Below are 21,750 nucleotides of genomic sequence, written 5' to 3'. Positions count from 1 at the left end.
CCAGTGTCTGGTTGTAGTGCCTGGTGTCAGGTTGTAGTGCCCAGTGTCTGGTTGTAGTGTCCAGTGTCTGGTTGTAGTGCCCAGTGTCTGGTTGTAGTGCCCAGGTAGTACCCAGTGTCTGGTTGTAGTGCCCAGTGTCTGGTTGTAGTGCCCAGGTAGTTCCCAGTGTCTGGTTGTAGTGCTCAGTGTCTGGTTGTAGTGCTCAGTGTCTGGTTGTAGTGCTCAGTGTCTGGTTGTAGTGCCCAGTGACAGGTTGTAGTGCCCAGTGACAGGTTGTAGTGCCCAGTGACAGGTTGTAGTGCCCAGTGACAGGTTGTAGTGCCCAGTGACAGGTTGTAGTGCCCAGTGTCTGGTTGTAGTGCCCAGTGACAGGTTGTAGTGCCCAGTGACAGGTTGTAGTGCCCAGTGACAGGTTGTAGTGCCCAGTGACAGGTTGTAGTGCCCAGTGACAGGTTGTAGTGCCCAGTGACAGGTTGTAGTGCCAAGTGTCTGCTTGTAGTGCCCAGTGTCTGCTTGTAGTGCCCAGTGTCTGCTTGTAGTGCCCAGTGTCTGGTTTTAGTGCCCAGTGTCTGGTTTTAGTGCCCAGTGTCTGGTTTTAGTGCCCAGTGTCAGGTTGTAGTGCCCAGTGTCAGGTTGTAGTGCCCAGTGTCTGGTTGTAGTGCCCAGTGTCTGGTTGTAGTGTCAGGTTGTAGTGCCCAGTATCTGGTTGTAGTGCCCAGTGTCTGGTTGTAGTGCTGAATGTCAGGTTGTAGTGCCCAGGTAGTTCCCAGTGTCTGGTTGTAGTGCCCAGTGTCTGGTTGTAGTGTCTGGTTGTAGTGCCCAGTGTCTGGTTGTAGTGCCCATTGTCTGGTTGTAGTGCCCAGTGTCAGGCTGTAGTGCCCAGTGTCAGGCTGTAGTGCCCAGTGTCAGGCTGTAGTGCCCAGTGTCAGGCTGTAGTGCCCAGTGTCTGGTTGTAGTGCCCAGTGTCTGGTTGTAGTGCCCAGTGTCTGGTTGTAGTGCCCAGTGTCTGGTTGTAGTGCCCAGTGTCTGGTTGTAGTGCCCAGTGTCTGGTTGTAGTGCCCAGTGTCTGGTTGTAGTGCCCAGTGTCTGGTTGTAGTGCCCAGTGTCAGGTTGTAGTGGCCAGGTAGTTCCCAGTGTCAGGTTTGTAGTGCACAGTGTCAGGTTTGTAGTGCACAGTGTCTGGTTGTAGTGCACAGTGTCTGGTTGTAGTGACCAGTGTCTGGTTGTAGTGCACAGTGTCTGGTTGTAGTGCACAGTGTCTGGTTGTAGTGCCCAGTGTCTGGTTGTAGTGCCCAGTGTCTGGTTGTAGTGCCCAGTGTCTGGTTGTAGTGCCCAGTGTCTGGTTGTAGTGCCCAGTGTCTGTTTGTAGTGCCCACTGTCTGGTTGTAGTGTCTGGTTGTAGTGCCCACTGTCTGGTTGTAGTGCCCACTGTCTGGTTGTAGTGTCTGGTTGTAGTGCCCAGTGTCTAGTTGTAGAGCCCAGTGTCTGGTTGTAGTGCCCAGTGTCTGGTTGTAGTGCCCAGTGTCTGGTTGTAGTGCCCAGTGTCTGGTTGTAGTGCCCAGTGTCTGGTTGTAGTGCCCAGTGTCTGGTTGTAGTGTCTGGTTGTAGTGCCCAGTGTCTGGTTGTAGTGCCCAGTGTCTGGTTGTAGTGCCCACTGTCTGGTTGTAGTGCCCAGTGTCTGGTTGTAGTGTCTGGTTGTAGTGCCCACTGTCTGGTTGTAGTGTCTGCTTGTAGTGCCCAGTGTCTGGTTGTAGTGCCCAGTGTCTGGTTGTAGAGCCCCGTGTCTGGTTGTAGTGCCCAGTGTCTGGTTGTAGTGCTCAGTGTCTGGTTGTAGAGCCCAGTGTCTGGTTGTAGTGTCTGGTTGTAGTGCCCAGTGTCTGGTTGTAGTGCCCAGTGTCTGGTTGTAGTGTCTGGTTGTAGTGCCCACTGTCCTGCCCAGTGTCTGGTTGTAGTGCCCAGGTAGGGCCCAGTGTCTGGTTGTAGTTTCCAGTGTCAGTTGTAGTGCCCAGTGTCTGTTTGTAGTGCTCAGTATGTTTTGTAGTGCCCAGTGTCAGGTTGTATTGCGCAGTGTCTGGTTGTAGTGCCCAGTATCTGGTTGTTGTGCCCAGTGTAAGGTTGTAGTGCCCAGTGTCTGGTTGTAGTGCCCAGATTCAGGTTGTAGTGCCCAGGTAGTGCCCAGTGTCTGGTTGTAGTGCCCAGTGTCTGGTTGTAGTGCCCAGTGTCTGGTTGTAGTGCCCAGTGACAGGTTGTAGTGCCCAGTGTCTGGTTGTAGTGCCCAGTGTCTGATGTAGTGCCCAGTTTCAGGTTGTAGTGCCCAGTGTCTGGTTGTAGTGCCTGGTGTCAGGTTGTAGTGCCCAGTGTCTGGTTGTAGTGTCCAGTGTCTGGTTGTAGTGCCCAGTGTCTGGTTGTAGTGCCCAGGTAGTACCCAGTGTCTGGTTGTAGTGCCCAGTGTCTGGTTGTAGTGCCCAGGTAGTTCCCAGTGTCTGGTTGTAGTGCTCAGTGTCTGGTTGTAGTGCTCAGTGTCTGGTTGTAGTGCTCAGTGTCTGGTTGTAGTGCCCAGTGACAGGTTGTAGTGCCCAGTGACAGGTTGTAGTGCCCAGTGACAGGTTGTAGTGCCCAGTGTCTGGTTGTAGTGCCCAGTGTCTGGTTGTAGTGCCCAGTGTCTGGTTGTAGTGCCCAGTGTCTGGTTGTAGTGCCCAGTGACAGGTTGTAGTGCCCAGTGACAGGTTGTAGTGCCCAGTGACAGGTTGTAGTGCCCAGTGACAGGTTGTAGTGCCCAGTGACAGGTTGTAGTGCCCAGTGACAGGTTGTAGTGCCCAGTGACAGGTTGTAGTGCCCAGTGACAGGTTGTAGTGCCCAGTGACAGGTTGTAGTGCCAAGTGTCTGCTTGTAGTGCCCAGTGTCTGCTTGTAGTGCCCAGTGTCTGGTTTTAGTGCCCAGTGTCTGGTTTTAGTGCCCAGTGTCTGGTTTTAGTGCCCAGTGTCTGGTTTTAGTGCCCAGTGTCAGGTTGTAGTGCCCAGTGTCTGGTTGTAGTGCCCAGTGTCTGGTTGTAGTGTCAGGTTGTAGTGCCCAGTATCTGGTTGTAGTGCCCAGTGTCTGGTTGTAGTGCTGAATGTCAGGTTGTAGTGCCCAGGTAGTTCCCAGTGTCTGGTTGTAGTGCCCAGTGTCTGGTTGTAGTGTCTGGTTGTAGTGCCCAGTGTCAGGCTGTAGTGCCCAGTGTCAGGCTGTAGTGCCCAGTGTCAGGCTGTAGTGCCCAGTGTCAGGCTGTAGTGCCCAGTGTCAGGCTGTAGTGCCCAGTGTCAGGCTGTAGTGCCCAGTGTCTGGTTGTAGTGCCCAGTGTCTGGTTGTAGTGCCCAGTGTCTGGTTGTAGTGCCCAGTGTCTGGTTGTAGTGCCCAGTGTCTGGTTGTAGTGCCCAGTGTCTGGTTGTAGTGCCCAGTGTCTGGTTGTAGTGCCCAGTGTCTGGTTGTAGTGCCCAGTGTCTGGTTGTAGTGCCCAGTGTCAGGTTGTAGTGGCCAGGTAGTTCCCAGTGTCAGGTTTGTAGTGCACAGTGTCAGGTTTGTAGTGCACAGTGTCTGGTTGTAGTGCACAGTGTCTGGTTGTAGTGACCAGTGTCTGGTTGTAGTGCACAGTGTCTGGTTGTAGTGCACAGTGTCTGGTTGTAGTGCCCAGTGTCTGGTTGTAGTGCCCAGTGTCTGGTTGTAGTGCCCAGTGTCTGGTTGTAGTGCCCAGTGTCTGTTTGTAGTGCCCACTGTCTGGTTGTAGTGTCTGGTTGTAGTGCCCACTGTCTGGTTGTAGTGCCCACTGTCTGGTTGTAGTGCCCACTGTCTGGTTGTAGTGTCTGGTTGTAGTGCCCAGTGTCTAGTTGTAGAGCCCAGTGTCTGGTTGTAGAGCCCAGTGTCTGGTTGTAGTGCCCAGTGTCTGGTTGTAGTGCCCAGTGTCTGGTTGTAGTGCCCAGTGTCTGGTTGTAGTGTCTGGTTGTAGTGCCCAGTGTCTGGTTGTAGTGCCCAGTGTCTAGTTGTAGTGCCCACTGTCTGGTTGTAGTGCCCAGTGTCTGGTTGTAGTGTCTGGTTGTAGTGCCCACTGTCTGGTTGTAGTGTCTGCTTGTAGTGCCCAGTGTCTGGTTGTAGTGCCCAGTGTCTGGTTGTAGAGCCCCGTGTCTGGTTGTAGTGCCCAGTGTCTGGTTGTAGTGCTCAGTGTCTGGTTGTAGAGCCCAGTGTCTGGTTGTAGTGTCTGGTTGTAGTGCCCAGTGTCTGGTTGTAGTGCCCAGTGTCTGGTTGTAGTGTCTGGTTGTAGTGCCCACTGTCCTGCCCAGTGTCTGGTTGTAGTGCCCAGTGTTGTGCCCAGTGTCTGGTTGTAGTGCCCAGTGTCGTGCCCAGTGTCTGGTTGTAGTGCCCAGTGTCTGGCTGTAGTGCCCAGTGTCTGGCTGTAGTGCCCAGTGTCTGGTTGTAGTGTCTGGTTGTAGTGCCCAGTGTTGTGCCCAGTGTCTGGTTGTAGTGCCCAGTGTTGTGCCCAGTGTCTGGTTGTAGTGCCCAGTGTCGTGCCCAGTGTCTGGTTGTAGTGCCCAGTGTCTGGCTGTAGTGCCCAGTGTCTGGCTGTAGTGCCCAGTGTCTGGTTGTAGTGTCTGGTTGTAGTGCCCAGTGTCTGGTTGTAGTGTCTGGTTGTAGTGCCCACTGTCTGGTTGTAGTGCCCTGTGTCTGGCTGTAGTGCCTAGTGTGATGTTGCAGTGCCCAGGTAGAGCGCCCCCATCTTCAGGCAGGTGAGGCACAGGGTGGGCAGTGTCCTCCGTCCCGAGGCAACTCCTTTTCGCCAGTGACAGGCGGAGGCTCGGAGGGCGGATGGTGGCTGCGCTCCCCGGGCTGTGCACTCTGACGCACGGAGGAGCCTCCCCTGTGGTGCAGCGGCCAATCAGAGCGGGCGACATGTGCGCAGGAAGCCGGAGTGTCAGCGCGGCGCTAATTACCCGCAGCAACTAACAGTCCGAGCGCACAAGTTGTGGAGAGTCCGGCACTTCCATGGATCGCCTGGCACTGGGCACCGGAGGACGGTGACCGCGCTGCCCCCGCAATCACTGCCCGCACTCCCCGCTCCGGGCACCATGTTCCAGCCCGCTCCGAAGAGGTGCTTCACCATCGAGTCCCTGGTGGCCAAGGACAGTCCCCACCCGGCCTCCCGCTCCGAGGAGCCCATCAGACCCGCTGCCCTCAGCTATGCCAACTCCAGCCCCATCAACCCCTTCCTCAACGGCTTCCACTCCACGGGCAGGGGCGTCTACTCCAACCCGGACTTGGTGTTCGCAGAGACTGTGTCCCACCCGCCCAACCCGGCGGTGCCCGTGCACCCGGTGCCCCCTCCTCACGCGCTGGCAGCGCACCCCCTGCCCACCTCCCACTCCCCGCACCCGCTTTTCTCTTCTCAACAAAGGGACCCCTCCACCTTCTACCCCTGGCTCATCCACCGCTACAGATATCTGGGGCATCGCTTCCAAGGTAAGTGGCGGATCTGCTCCGCGCCCCCAGCTCCGGCTCCGCCGCAACTTTCTACAACACTTCTTACTTTGTAGCCCGGGAAGTTTTACCTCGTTTGGCTCCGCGGCTCCCGGGCCCCGCGGCTCTGGTCTGGGGGTGGGGAGGGACCCCCGGGACCCCGGCAGGATTCTGGAGGAGCCGCATTATTCTTCTCAGGGAGATGTCAGCAATGGAAGGAAAACGAAATCTGGGGGATCCGGGGGACAACGAGCGAACCCGGGCCACAGAAGAGGGGGGAAGGGGCCCGGGATACAACCGCACAGCCCAGGAGGTTTACACCCGTCCCGGAGACCAATACACACGGCTCGGTTCTTCTATGTGCGGCTCTTGGTTCGGTCCCGGATTGCGCGGTTTTCGTAGATGCAGAACTGCGACCTCACTGTATATAAATGTGTGTAATATACAAGTACCTCTATATAACGTGTGTAATATACAGGTAACTCTATATAACGTGTGTAATATACAGGTAACTCTATATAACGTGTGTAATATACAAGTGACTCTATATAAGGTGTGTAATATACAAGTGACTCTATATAAGGTGTGTAATATACAAGTGACTCTATATAAGGTGTGTAATATACAAGTGACTCTATATAAGGTGTGTAATATACAAGTAACTCTATATAAGGTGTGTAATATACAAGTGACTCTATATAACGTGTGTGTGTAATATACAAGTGACTCTATATAAGGTGTGTAATATACAAGTGACTCTATATAAGGTGTGTAATATACAAGTGACTCTATATAAGGTGTGTAATATACAAGTGACTCTATATAACGTGTGTGTATGTGTGTGTAATATACAAGTGCCTCTATATAAGGTGTGTAATATACAAGTGACTCTATATAACGTGTGTGTGTAATATACAAGTGACTCTATATAAGGTGTGTAATATACAAGTGCCTCTATATAACGTGTGTGTGTAATATACAAGTGCCTCTATATAAGGTGTGTAATATACAAGTGACTCTATATAACGTGTGTGTGTAATATACAAGTGCCTCTATATAAGGTGTGTAATATACAAGTGACTCTATATAGCGTGTGTGTATAATTTGTCTTTGTGTCCGAATATTTAACTATAAAATGTTTGTATGATTGTGTATTGTATGGGCGACTGTGTATTACGAATAGACGATCTGTGTATTGGGGCCGTGTGCAGTATATGTGACTGTTCATTACGTAGGTTTATATACAATGTATTTATTTGTGACTGTATATATATGTTACCGTAAAGACTGTGCGACTGACTGTGTATTAGGAATGTGACTATATACAATGTATCTGACACTATATACGTGTGTGAGGGTGTACAGTGTGTCTGTGTATAATATATATGTCTGTGTATAATATATATGTCTGTGTATTACGAATGTGACTATATACAATGTATCTGACACTATATACGTGTGTGAGGGTGTACAGTGTGTCTGTGTATAATATATATGTCTGTGTATAATATATATGTGTGTGACTGTGTATAATATATATGTGAGTGTAATATATATGTGTGTCTGTATATAATATATATGTGTGTGACTGTATATAATATATATGTGTGTGTGTAATATATATGTGTGTCTGTGTATAATATATAATATGTGTGTCTGTATATAATATATATAGGTCTGACTGTATATAATATATATGTGTGTCTGTATATAATATATATATGTGTGACTCTATATAATATATATGTGTGTCTGTGTATAATATATGTGTGTGTATAATATATATGTGTGTGACTGTATATAATATATATGTGTGTGTGTAATATATATGTGTGTCTGTATATAATATATATATGTGTGACTGTATATAATATATATGTGTGTCTGTGTATAATATATATATGTGTGACTGTATATAATATATATGTGTGACTGTATATAATACATATATGTGTGACTGTATATAATATATATGTGTGACTGTATATAATATATATATATATGTGTGACTGTATATAATATATATATGTGTGACTGTATATAATATATATATATGTGTGACTGTATATAATATATATATATATATGTGTGACTGTGTATAATATATATATATATATGTGTGACTGTGTATAATATATATATATATATGTGTGACTGTGTATAATATATATATGTGTGACTGTATATAATATATATATGTGTGACTGTATATAATATATATGTCTGTGTATAATATATATGTCTGTGTATAATATATATATGTGTGACTGTGTATAATATATATGTGTGTCTGTGTATATAATATATATGTGTGTCTGTATATAATATATATGTGTGTCTGTGTATATAATATATATGTGTGACTGTGTATAATATATGTGTGTGTATAATATATATGTGTGTGAGGGTGTACAGTGTGTCTGTGTATAATATATATGTCTGTGTATAATATATGTGTCTGTGTATAATATATGTGTCTGTATATATAATATATATGTGTCTGTGTATAATATATATGTCTGTGTATAATATATGTGTCTGTGTATAATATATGTGTCTGTGTATAATATAAATGTCTGTATATAATATATATGTGTGTCTGTATATAATATATATATGTGTGACTGTATATAATATATATGTGTGACTGTATATAATATATATGTGTGTCTGTATATAATATATATATATGTGTGACTGTATATAATATATATGTGTGTCTGTGTATAATATATATGTGTGACTGTATATAATATATATGTGTGTCTGTGTATAATATATATATGTGTGACTGTATATAATATATATGTGTGTCTGTGTATAATATATATATGTGTGACTGTATATAATATATATGTGTGTCTGTGTATAATATATATATGTGTGACTGTATATAATATATATGTGTGTGTCTGTGTATAATATATATATGTGTGACTGTATATAATATATATGTGTGTCTGTGTATAATATATATATGTGTGACTGTATATAATATATATGTGTGTCTGTGTATAATATATATATGTGTGACTGTATATAATATATATGTGTGTCTGTGTATAATATATATATGTGTGACTGTATATAATATATATGTGTGTCTGTGTATAATATATATATGTGTGACTGTATATAATATATATGTGTGTCTGTGTATAATATATATGTGTGACTGTATATAATATATATGTGTGTCTGTGTATAATATATATGTGTGTCTGTATATAATATATATGTGTGTCTGTGTATAATATATATGTGTGTCTGTATATAATATATATGTGTGTCTGTATATAATATATATGTGTGTCTGTGTATAATATATGTGTGTCTGTATATAATATATATGTGTGTCTGTATATATAATATATATATGTCTGTGTATAATATATGTGTCTGTATATATAATATATATGTGTCTGTGTATAATATATATGTCTGTATATAATATATGTGTCTGTGTATAATATATATGTCTGTATATAATATATGTGTCTGTGTATAATATATATGTCTGTATATAATATATGTGTCTGTGTATAATATATATGTCTGTGTATAATATATATGTCTGTGTATAATATATGTGTCTGTGTATAATATATATGTCTGTGTATAATATATATGTCTGTGTATAATATATGTGTCTGTGTATAATATATATGTCTGTGTATAATATATGTGTCTGTATATATAATATATATGTGTCTGTGTATAATATATATGTCTGTGTATAATATATATGTCTGTATTACGAATGTGACTATATACAATGTATCTGACACTATATATATATATACGTGTGTGAGGGTGTACAGTGTGTGACTGTATATAATATATATGTTTGTGACTGTGTATAGTGTGTAATGTGTGAGTATGTATAGTGTGTATATAAGGACATATATCCCGGTGATAGTTTATATCTTCCTGTATATAAGGGCATATATCCCGGTTATAGTTTATATCTTCCTGTATATAAGGACATATATCCCGGTTATAGTTTATAATATCTTCCTGTATATAAGGACATATATCCCGGTGATAGTTTATATCTTCCTGTATATAAGGACATATATCCCGGTGATAGTTTATAATATCTTCCTGTATATAAGGACATATATCCCGGTTATAGTTTATAATATCTTCCTGTATATAAGGACATATATCCCGGTGATAGTTTATATCTTCCTGTATATAAGGACATATATCCCGGTGATAGTTTATTATATCTTCCTGTATATAAGGACATATATCCCGGTGATAGTTTATTATATCTTCCTGTATATAAGGGCATATATCCCGGTGATAGTTTATTATATCTTCCTGTATATAAGGACACATATCCCGGTGATAGTTTATAATATCTTCCTGTATATAAGGACATATATCCCGGTGATAGTTTATTATATCTTCCTGTATATAAGGGCATATATCCCGGTGATAGTTTATATCTTCCTGTATATAAGGGCATATATCCCGGTGATAGTTTATATCTTCCTGTATATAAGGACATATATCCCGGTGATAGTTTATAATATCTTCCTGTATATAAGGGCATATATCCCGGTGATAGTTTATATCTTCCTGTATATAAGGACATATATCCCGGTGATAGTTTATAATATCTTCCTGTATATAAGGACATATATCCCGGTGATAGTTTATATCTTCCTGTATATAAGGACATATATCCCGGTGATAGTTTATAATATCTTCCTGTATATAAGGACACATATCCCGGTGATAGTTTATATCTTCCTGTATATAAGGACATATATCCCGGTGATAGTTTATTATATCTTCCTGTATATAAGGACATATATCCCGGTGATAGTTTATAATATCTTCCTATATATAAGGGCATATATCCCGGTGATAGTTTATAATATCTTCCTGTATATAAGGACATATATCCCGGTGATAGTTTATATCTTCCTGTATATAAGGGCATATATCCCGGTGATAGTTTATATCTTTCTGTATATAAGGGCATATATCCCGGTGATAGTTTATTATATCTTCCTGTATATAAGGGCATATATCCCGGTGATAGTTTATATCTTTCTGTATATAAGGGCATATATCCCGGTGATAGTTTATTATATCTTCCTGTATATAAGGACATATATCCCGGTGATAGTTTATTATATCTTCCTGTATATAAGGGCATATATCCCGGTGATAGTTTATATCTTCCTGTATATAAGGGCATATATCCCGGTGATAGTTTATAATATCTTCCTGTATATAAGGACATATATCCCGGTGATAGTTTATAATATCTTCCTGTATATAAGGGCATATATCCCGGTGATAGTTTTATTATATCTTCCTGTATATAAGGACATATATCCCGGTGATAGTTTACAATATCTTCCTGTATATAAGAACATATATCCCGTATATACCGGTCGCCTCGTCCCAGCGCTGCGTCTTCTGTATTGTGTGTGAATTGTGCGCAGGTTTATATATTATATTTCGAATTATATACTGGGCATTTATATCACTGAGTGTATTATATGTTATATATATATATATTATACTGTCTGGTCGCTGGCACTATATTATATACAGGGTATTTATATCACTGAGTGTATTATATGTTATATATATTATACTGTCTGGTCGCTGGCACTATATTATATACAGGGCATTTATATCACTGAGTGTATTATATGTTATATATATTTATACTGTCTGGTCGCTGGCACTATATTATATACTGGGTATTTATATCACTGAGTGTATTATATGTTATATATATATTATACTGTCTGGTCGCTGGCACTATATTATATACAGGGTATTTATATCACTGAGTGTATTATATGTTATATATATTTATACTGTCTGGTCGCTGGCACTATATTATATACTGGGTATTTATATCACTGAGTGTATTATATGTTTTATATATATATACTGTCTGGTCGCTGGCACTATATTATATACAGGGTATTTATATCACTGAGTGTATTATATGTTATATATATATATATATATATATATTTATACTGTCTGGTCGCTGGCACTATATTATATACAGGGTATTTATATCACTGAGTGTATTATATGTTATATATATTATACTGTCTGGTCGCTGGCACTATATTATATACTGGGTATTTATATCACTGAGTGTATTATATGTTTTATATATATATACTGTCTGGTCGCTGGCACTATATTATATACAGGGTATTTATATCACTGAGTGTATTATATGTTTTATATATATATACTGTCTGGTCGCTGGCACTATATTATATACTGGGTATTTATATCACTGAGTGTATTATATGTTATATATATATTATACTGTCCGGTCGCTGGCACTATATTATATACTGGGTATTAGTGTGTATTATATAATGCGCCTGTATATGGCTGGGAGTTTTTCATATTCTGCGTATTTAGTGAAAATATTAGTTTATTTTATATGTGGGGTATTAATATAACTTTATGATTTATGCTGATAGTAAATTATTTTTGGGTATTTATATCACTGAAAATATGATATATTTTGTGATTGTATTATATGCTTAGCAACAATATTACTGTAGATTATATCCTGGGTATTTATATTACTGTAGATTATATCCTGGGTATTTATATTACTGTAGATTCTATCCTGGGTATTTATATTACTGTAGATTATATTCTGGGTATTTATATTACTGTAAATTATGTTCTGGGTATTTATATTACTGTAGATTCTATCCTGGGTATTTATATTACTGTAGATTATATCCTGGGTATTTATATTACTGTAGATTATGTCCTGGGTATTTATATTACTGTAGATTATATCCTGGGTATTTATATTACTGTAGATTCTATCCTGGGTATTTATATTACTGTAGATTATATCCTGGGTATTTATATCACTGTAGATTCTATCCTGGGTATTTATATTACTGTAGATTCTATCCTGGGTATTTATATTACTGTAGATTATATCCTGGGTATTTATATTACTGTAGATTATATCCTGGGCATTTATATTACTGTAGATTATATCCTGGGCATTTATATTACTGTAGATTATATCCTGGGCATTTATATTACTGTAGATTCTATCCTGGGTATTTATATTACTGTAGATTCTATCCTGGGTATTTATATTACTGTAGATTATATCCTGGGTATTTATATTACTGTAGATTATATCCTGGGCATTTATATTACTGTAGATTATATCCTGGGCATTTATATTACTGTAGATTATATCCTGGGCATTTATATTACTGTAGATTATATCCTGGGTATTTATATTACTGTAGATTCTATCCTGGGTATTTATATTACTGTAGATTATATCCTGGGTATTTATATTACTGTAGATTCTATCCTGGGTATTTATATTACTGTAGATTATATCCTGGGTATTTATATCACTGTAGATTCTATCCTGGGTATTTATATTACTGTAGATTATATCCTGGGTATTTATATTACTGTAGATTCTATCCTGGGTATTTATATTACTGTAGATTATATCCTGGGCATTTATATTACTGTAGATTATATCCTGGGCATTTATATTACTGTAGATTATATCCTGGGCATTTATATTACTGTAGATTATATACTGGGTAGTTATATTACTGTAGATTATATCCTGGGTATTTATATTACTGTAGATTATATTCTGGGTATTTATATTACTGTAGATTATATCCTGGGTATTTATATTACTGTAGATTCTATCCTGGGTATTTATATTACTGTAGATTATATCCTGGGTATTTATATTACTGTAGATTCTATCCTGGGTATTTATATTACTGTAGATTCTATCCTGGGTATTTATATTACTGTAGATTATATCCTGGGTATTTATATTACTGTAGATTATATCCTGGGTATTTATATTACTGTAGATTCTATCCTGGGTATTTATATTACTGTAGATTCTATCCTGGGTATTTATATTACTGTAGATTCTATCCTGGGTATTTATATTACTGTAGATTCTATCCTGGGTATTTATATTACTGTAGATTATATCCTGGGTATTTATATTACTGTAGATTATATCCTGGGTATTTATATTACTTTGGTAATATGAATAATGGATGCTTGTATTTCTGTCGTGTCACAAAATATTCTATATTGGGTGTTTATGAGGCTGTGAGTATATTATATATTGTTACATTACTATGAGTATATTATATATTGTTACATCACTGTGAGTATATTATATATTGTTACATTACTGTGAGCATATTATATATTGTGTTTTATATTACTGTGAGTATATTATATATTGTTACATTACTGTGAGCATATTATATATTGTGTTTTATATTACTGTGAGAATATTTTATATTGGTTGTTATTACTGTGAGTATATTATATAATTTTTATATTTTTATACTTTTTAAAATGACTATAAAGTATATTGTATACTGGGTGTTATATTACTTTTTACTATATTGTATACTGTGTATTTTTTATTACTGAAGTATATATTATATCGGGTGTTATATACAGGGTATATACCATGCTCGTAGTGTTGCAGCTCTGTCTTTGTACAGGGTGCAGTGTATACTTATTTCTACGTTATAATGCGATGTATATAAATATATTTGATGTATATAGAATGTCTCCATATATTCGTATATATAGAGTTTGGTTTGTTGTTATTTTATTTCGTATTTGGAGTAAACATAGGACAGTGCCCCTATAGGCTGCAGTTAATGTTTGGCGTGTATACAGTGCAGTGTCTGTATATACTGTGTAGTGGTATGTATAGTGTGTGTATATATGTATAGCAGTGTCTGTATATACTGTATAGTGGTATATGTGTAGTATAGTGTATATATGTCTCGTAGTGTCTGTATATACTGTATAGTGGAATGTGTGTAGTGTACATACTGTATAGTGGCATATGTGTAGTATATGTCTCGTAGTGTCTGTATATACTGTATAGTGGTATATGTGTAGTATATTTATGTCTCGTAGTGTCTGTATATACTGTATAGTGGTATATGTGTAGTATATTTATGTCTCGTAGTGTCTGTATATACTGTATAGTGGTATATGTGTAGTATATTTATGTCTCGTAGTGTCTGTATATACTGTATAGTGGTATATGTGTAGTATATTTATGTCTCGTAGTGTCTGTATATACTGTATAGTGGTATATGTGTAGTATATTTATGTCTCGTAGTGTCTGTATATACTGTATAGTGGTATATGTGTAGTATATTTATGTCTCGTAGTGTCTGTATATACTGTATAATGGTATATGTGTAGTATATTTATGTCTCGTAGTGTCTGTATATACTGTATAGTGGTATATGTGTAGTAGATTTATGTCTCGTAGTGTCTGTATATATACTGTATAGTGGTATATGTATAGTATATTTATGTCTCGTAGTGTCTGTATATATACTGTATAGTGGTATATGTGTAGTGTACATACTGTATAGTGGCATATGTGTAGTATATGTCTCGTAGTGTCTGTATATACTGTATAGTGGTATATGTGTAGTATATTTATGTCTCGTAGTGTCTGTATATACTGTATAATGGTATATGTGTAGTATATTTATGTCTCGTAGTGTCTGTATATACTGTATAATGGTATATGTGTAGTATATTTATGTCTCGTAGTGTCTGTATATACTGTATAGTGGAATGTGTGTAGTATATTTATGTCTCGTAGTGTCTGTATATACTGTATAGTGGAATGTGTGTAGTATATTTATGTCTCGTAGTGTCTGTATATACTGTATAGTGGTATATGTGTAGTATATTTATGTCTCGTAGTGTCTGTATATACTGTATAGTGGTATATGTGTAGTATATTTATGTCTCGTAGTGTCTGTATATACTGTATAGTGGTATATGTGTAGTATATTTATGCCTCGTAGTGTCTGTATATACTGTATAGTGGAATGTGTGTAGTATATTTATGTCTCGTAGTGTCTGTATATACTGTATAGTGGTATATGTGTAGTATATTTATGTCTCGTAGTGTCTGTATATACTGTATAGTGGTATATGTGTAGTATATTTATGTCTCGTAGTGTCTGTATATACTGTATAATGGTATATGTGTAGTATATTTATGTCTCGTAGTGTCTGTATATACTGTATAATGGTATATGTGTAGTATATTTATGTCTCGTAGTGTCTGTATATACTGTATAGTGGTATATGTGTAGTATATTTATGTCTCGTAGTGTCTGTATATATACTGTATAGTGGTATATGTGTAGTATATTTATGTCTCGTAGTGTCTGTATATATACTGTATAGTGGTATATGTGTAGTGTACATACTGTATAGTGGCATATGTGTAGTATATGTCTCGTAGTGTCTGTATATACTGTATAGTGGTATATGTGTAGTATATTTATGTCTCGTAGTGTCTGTATATACTGTATAATGGTATATGTGTAGTATATTTATGTCTCGTAGTGTCTGTATATACTGTATAGTGGAATGTGTGTAGTATATTTATGTCTCGTAGTGTCTGTATATACTGTATAGTGGAATGTGTGTAGTATATTTATGTCTCGTAGTGTCTGTATATACTGTATAGTGGAATGTGTGTAGTATATTTATGTCTCGTAGTGTCTGTATATACTGTATAATGGTATATGTGTAGTATATTTATGTATCGTAGTGTCTGTATATACTGTATAGTGGTATATGTGTAGTATATTTATGTCTCGTAGTGTCTGTATATACTGTATAGTGGCATATGTGTAGTATATTTATGTCTCGTAGTGTCTGTATATACTGTATAGTGGTATATGTGTAGTATATTTATGTCTCGTAGTGTCTGTATATACTGTATAGTGGTATATGTGTAGTATATTTATGTCTCGTAGTGTCTGTATATACTGTATAGTGGCATATGTGTAGTACAGTGTATATGTGTATCGTAGTGTCTGTATATACTGTATAATGGTATATGTGTAGTGTATATATACAGGGCTCAAGTCCTGCAGGAACGTGTGGGAACGGAGTTCCTGCACTATATCGATAGCAGGAACGCCGTTCCCATTAGCAAGAGTACTGCAAGACCAACCCTTATGTGGAAGAGTTCCCACGCTTTTTTCCAGGACTTGACCCCTGTATATATATATCGTAGTGTCTTTATATACTGTATAGTGGTATATGTGTAGTGTATATACTGTATAGTGGTATATGTGTAGTGTATATACTGTATAGTGGTATATGTGTAGTGTATATACTGTATAGTGGTATGTGTGTAGTGTATATACTGTATAGTGGTATATGTGTAGTGTATATACTGTATAGTGGTATATGTGTAGTGTATATACTGTATAGTGGTATATGTGTAGTGTATATACTGTGTAGTGTATATACTGTGTAGTGGTATATGTATAGTGTATATACTGTATAGTGGTATATGTATAGTGTATATACTGTATAGTGGTATATGTGTAGTGTATATACTGTATATGTGTAGTGTATATACTGTATAGTGGTATATGTGTAGTGTATATACTGTATAGTGGTATATGTGTAGTGTATATACTGTATAGTGGTATATGTGTAGTGTATATACTGTATAGTGGTATATGTGTAGTGTATATACTGTATAGTGGTATATGTGTAGTGTATATACTGTGTAGTGGTATATGTGTAGTGTATATACTGTATAGTGGTATATGTGTAGTGTATATACTGTATAGTGGTATATGTGTAGTGTATATACTGTATAGTGGTATATGTGTAGTGTATATACTGCATAGTGGTATATGTGTAGTGTGTGTGTGTGTGTGTGTGTATATATATATATATATATATATATATATATATATATATATAATATTGTAGTGTCTTTATATACTGTATATGTGTAGTGTACATACTGTATAGTGGTATATATGTATCTTAGTGTCTGTATATATACTGTATAGTGGTATATGTTTAGTGTGTGTATATATTGTAGTGTCTGTATATACTGTGTAGTGTATATTTGTATCGCAGTGTCATGACATAACATGATGTGATCAGTGTCTATGTACTGTATATTGTGGTTTATGTGTATGACATAGTACACTACAGTCTGTATATACTGCACTGTGTAATTGTACTGTAGTGTGTAGTTCAGTGTATATATAGGTGTGTAGTGTAGTGTAGATGTGGATTGTATATAATCAGCGTCTCTATGTACTTTAGTATATTTATGTATTGTAGATTATACGTGGTGTGTGTTGTAGTTTATAGTGCACTTTGTATATTGACGTTGATACATGCAGGGTACACAGTGCAATATTTATCTAGTGCTGTGTGTATATACACTAGTGTAGACTTCTACTAAATATATCGATATACAGTATATACCTGTGCTTTCGATGTGTATAGTGCAGTGTGTCTGTTTCAGTTTGTAGGTGTATATAGCACAGTGTCTATATATTGTAGTTTATTGGTGGAGTGTGTAGAGTGCAGTGTCTGTATATACTGTAGGAGGGTATATACATACTGTAGCTTGTAATAAAGTGCAGTGTCTGTATATACTGTAGGAGGGTGTATACTGTAGGAGGGTATATACTGTAGGAGGGTATATACTGTAGCTCGTAATAAAGTGCAGTGTCTCTATGGTGTAGTTCGTACAGCGCAGGGTCTATTTATACTGTCTTTTATGCTTTTATATATTGTATATTGTAGTTTATTGGTGGAGTGTGTAGAGTGCAGTGTCTGTATATACTGTAGGAGGGTATATACTGTACAGCGCAGGGTCTATTTGTACTGTCTTTTATATATTGTATATTGTAGTTTATTGGTGGAGTGTGTAGAGTGCAGTGTCTGTATATACTGTAGGAGGGTATATACATACTGTAGCTTGTAATAAAGTGCAGTGTCTGTATATACTGTAGGAGGGTATATACTGTACAGCGCAGGGTCTATTTGTACTGTCTTTTATGCTTTTATATATTGTATATTGTAGTTTATTGATGGAGTGTGTAGAGTGCAGTGTCTGTATATACTGTAGGAGGGTATATACTGTACAGCGCAGGGCCTATTTATACTGTCTTTTATGCTTTTATATATTGTAGTTTATTGATGGAGTGTGTAGAGTGCAGTGTCTGTATATACTGTAGGAGGGTATATACTGTACAGCGCAGGGTCTATTTATACTGTCTTTTATGCTTTTACTATACACTACATTTTCTCTATGTTGTAGTTTCTGCTTCTAGTATAAAGTGAAGTGACTCTGTATACAGTGTTTGTGTATATTGTAGTTTACAGGTGAAGTGTTTCTAGTGTCTGTGTAAATTGTAGTTTATAGGTCTTGTGTGTAATGAAGTGTTTTGTGTTCTGGTTTGTGCTTGTAGTCAGTGTGGGTGTGTTTATATAGATAATGTACTAGATGTATATATTCTTCTTCTAATGATTAGTGCATACAGTTCAGGGTTTTTACTTTTTATAGTTTACTATTTATATATATAGATATATACTTGTAGTATATAGCACAGTGTCTATATATACTATAGTTTCTGCTTGCAGTATACAGTGTTGTCTCTATATTTCACAGCTTGCACGTGGACTGTATATAATGCGGTGTCTATAAATATGTGTTGTAATTTATAGATGGAGTATATATAGTGCATTGTGCCTGTATATTGTAGTTTATTCCTCCAGGGTATATAGTGCACTATTTCTGTATGTTGTATATAGTGCACTATTTCGGTATGTTGTATATAGTGCACTATTTCTGTATGTTGTGTATATATATAGTGCACTATTTCTGTATGTTGTATATATAGTGCACTATTTCTCTATGTTGTATATATAGTGCACTATTTCTCTATGTTGTATATATAGTGCACTATTTCTCTATGTTGTATATATAGTGCACTATTTCTCTATGTTGTATATATAGTGCACTATTTCTGTATGTTGTATATAGTGCACTATTTCTGTATGTTGTGTATATAGTGCACTATTTCTGTATGTTGTATATATAGTGCACTATTTCTTTATGTTGTGTATATATAGTGCACTATTTCTGTATGTTGTGTATATATATAATGCACTATTTCTGTATGTTGTATATATAGTGCACTATTTCTCTATGTTGTATATAGTGCACTATTTCTGTATGTTGTATATATAGTGCACTATTTCTGTATGTTGTATATATAGTGCACTATTTCTTTATGTTGTGTATATATAGTGCACTATTTCTGTATGTTGTGTATATATATAATGCACTATTTCTCTATGTTGTATATATAATGCACTATTTCTGTATGTTGTATATATAGTGCACTATTTCTCTATGTTGTATATATAGTGCACTATTTCTGTATGTTGTGTATATATATAATGCACTATTTCTGTATGTTGTGTATATAGTGCACTATTTCTCTATGTTGTATATAGTGCACTATTTCTCTATGTTGTGTATATATAGTGCACTATTTCTCTATGTTGTGTATATATAGTGCACTATTTCTCTATGTTGTATATATAGTGCACTATTTCTGTATGTTGTGTATATAGTGCACTATTTCTCTATGTTGTATATAGTGCACTATTTCTGTATGTTGTATATATAGTGCACTATTTCTCTATGTTGTATATAGTGCACTATTTCTCTATGTTGTGTATATATAGTGCACTATTTCTCTATGTTGTATATATAGTGCACTATTTCTGTATGTTGTGTATATAGTGCACTATTTCTGTATGTTGTGTGTATATATAGTGCACTATTTCTGTATGTTGTGTATATATAGTGCACTATTTCTGTATGTTGTGTGTGTATATATAGTGCACTATTTCTGTATGTTGTATATATAGTGCACTATTTCTCTATGTTGTGTATATATAGTGCACTATTTCTCTATGTTGTATATATAGTGCACTATTTCTGTTTGTTGTATATATAGTGCACTATTTCTGTATGTTGTGTGTATATATAGTGCACTATTTCTGTATGTTGTATATATAGTGCACTATTTCTGTATGTTGTGTGTGTATATATAGTGCACTATTTCTGTATGTTGTATATATAGTGCACTATTTCTGTATGTTGTATATATAGTGCACTATTTCTCTATGTTGTATATATAGTGCACTATTTCTGTATGTTGTATATATAGTGCACTATTTCTCTATGTTGTATATATAGTGCACTATTTCTGTATGTTGTATATATAGTGCACTATTTCTGTATGTTGTGTGTGTATATATAGTGCACTATTTCTGTATGTTGTATATATAGTGCACTATTTCTCTATGTTGTATATATAGTGCACTATTTCTGTATGATGTATATATAGTGCACTATTTCTGTATGTTGTATATATAGTGCACTATTTCTGTATGTTGTATATATAGTGCACTATTTCTCTATGTTGTATATATAGTGCACTATTTCTGTATGTTGTATATATAGTGCACTATTTCTGTATGATGTATATATAGTGCACTATTTCTGTATGTTGTGTATATATAGTGCACTATTTCTGTATGTTGTGTATATATAGTGCACTATTTCTGTATGTTGTGTATATATATAGTGCACTATTTCTCTATGTTGTGTATATAGTGCACTATTTCTGTATGTTGTGTATATATAGTGCACTATTTCTGTATGTTGTGTATATAGTGCACTATTTCTGTATGTTGTATATATAGTGCACTATTTCTGTATGTTGTGTATATAGTGCACTATTTCTCTATGTTGTGTATATATAGTGCACTATTTCTCTATGTTGTATATATAGTGCACTATTTCTCTATGTTGTATATATAGTGCACTATTTCTCTATGTTGTATATAGTGCACTATTTCTGTATGTTGTGTATATATAGTGCACTATTTCTGTATGTTGTGTATATATAGTGCACTATTTCTGTATGTTGTGTATATAGTGCACTATTTCTGTATGTTGTGTATATATAGTGCACTATTTCTGTATGTTGTATATAGTGCACTATTTCTGTATGTTGTGTGTATATATAGTGCACTATTTCTGTATGTTGTGTATATGTAGTGCACTATTTCTGTATGTTGTGTATATATATATATAGTGCACTATTTCTGTATGTTGTGTATATATAGTGCACTATTTCTGTATGTTGTGTATATATATAGTGCACTATTTCTCTATGTTGTATATATAGTGCACTATTTCTCTATGTTGTGTATATAGTGCACTATTTCTGTATGTTGTGTATATAGTGCACTATTTCTGTATGTTGTGTATATAGTGCACTATTTCTGTATGTTGTGTATATAGTGCACTATTTCTGTATGTTGTGT

General features: G+C 36.8%; 1 protein-coding gene across 1 annotated transcript in view; it reads left to right on the top strand.

Annotated features, from left to right (window-relative positions):
- The first annotated feature begins 4,940 nt into the window (after positions 1-4,940).
- EMX2 (empty spiracles homeobox 2) overlaps positions 4,941-21,750 on the top strand; it is a 37,402-nt gene continuing 20,592 nt past the window's right edge. Inside the window, exon 1 of the mRNA XM_056529335.1 lies at positions 4,941-5,487. Within this exon, the coding sequence (XP_056385310.1) occupies positions 5,097-5,487 (391 nt within the window). The 5' untranslated portion in view covers positions 4,941-5,096. The remainder of the gene's footprint in view (positions 5,488-21,750) is intronic.

The sequence above is a fragment of the Hyla sarda genome, chromosome 7 (assembly GCF_029499605.1).
Source record: "Hyla sarda isolate aHylSar1 chromosome 7, aHylSar1.hap1, whole genome shotgun sequence".
Taxonomy (NCBI): Eukaryota; Metazoa; Chordata; class Amphibia; order Anura; family Hylidae; genus Hyla; species Hyla sarda.
Note: the sequence above shows the minus strand (reverse complement) of the source record. Positions and strands in the feature narration are given on the sequence as shown.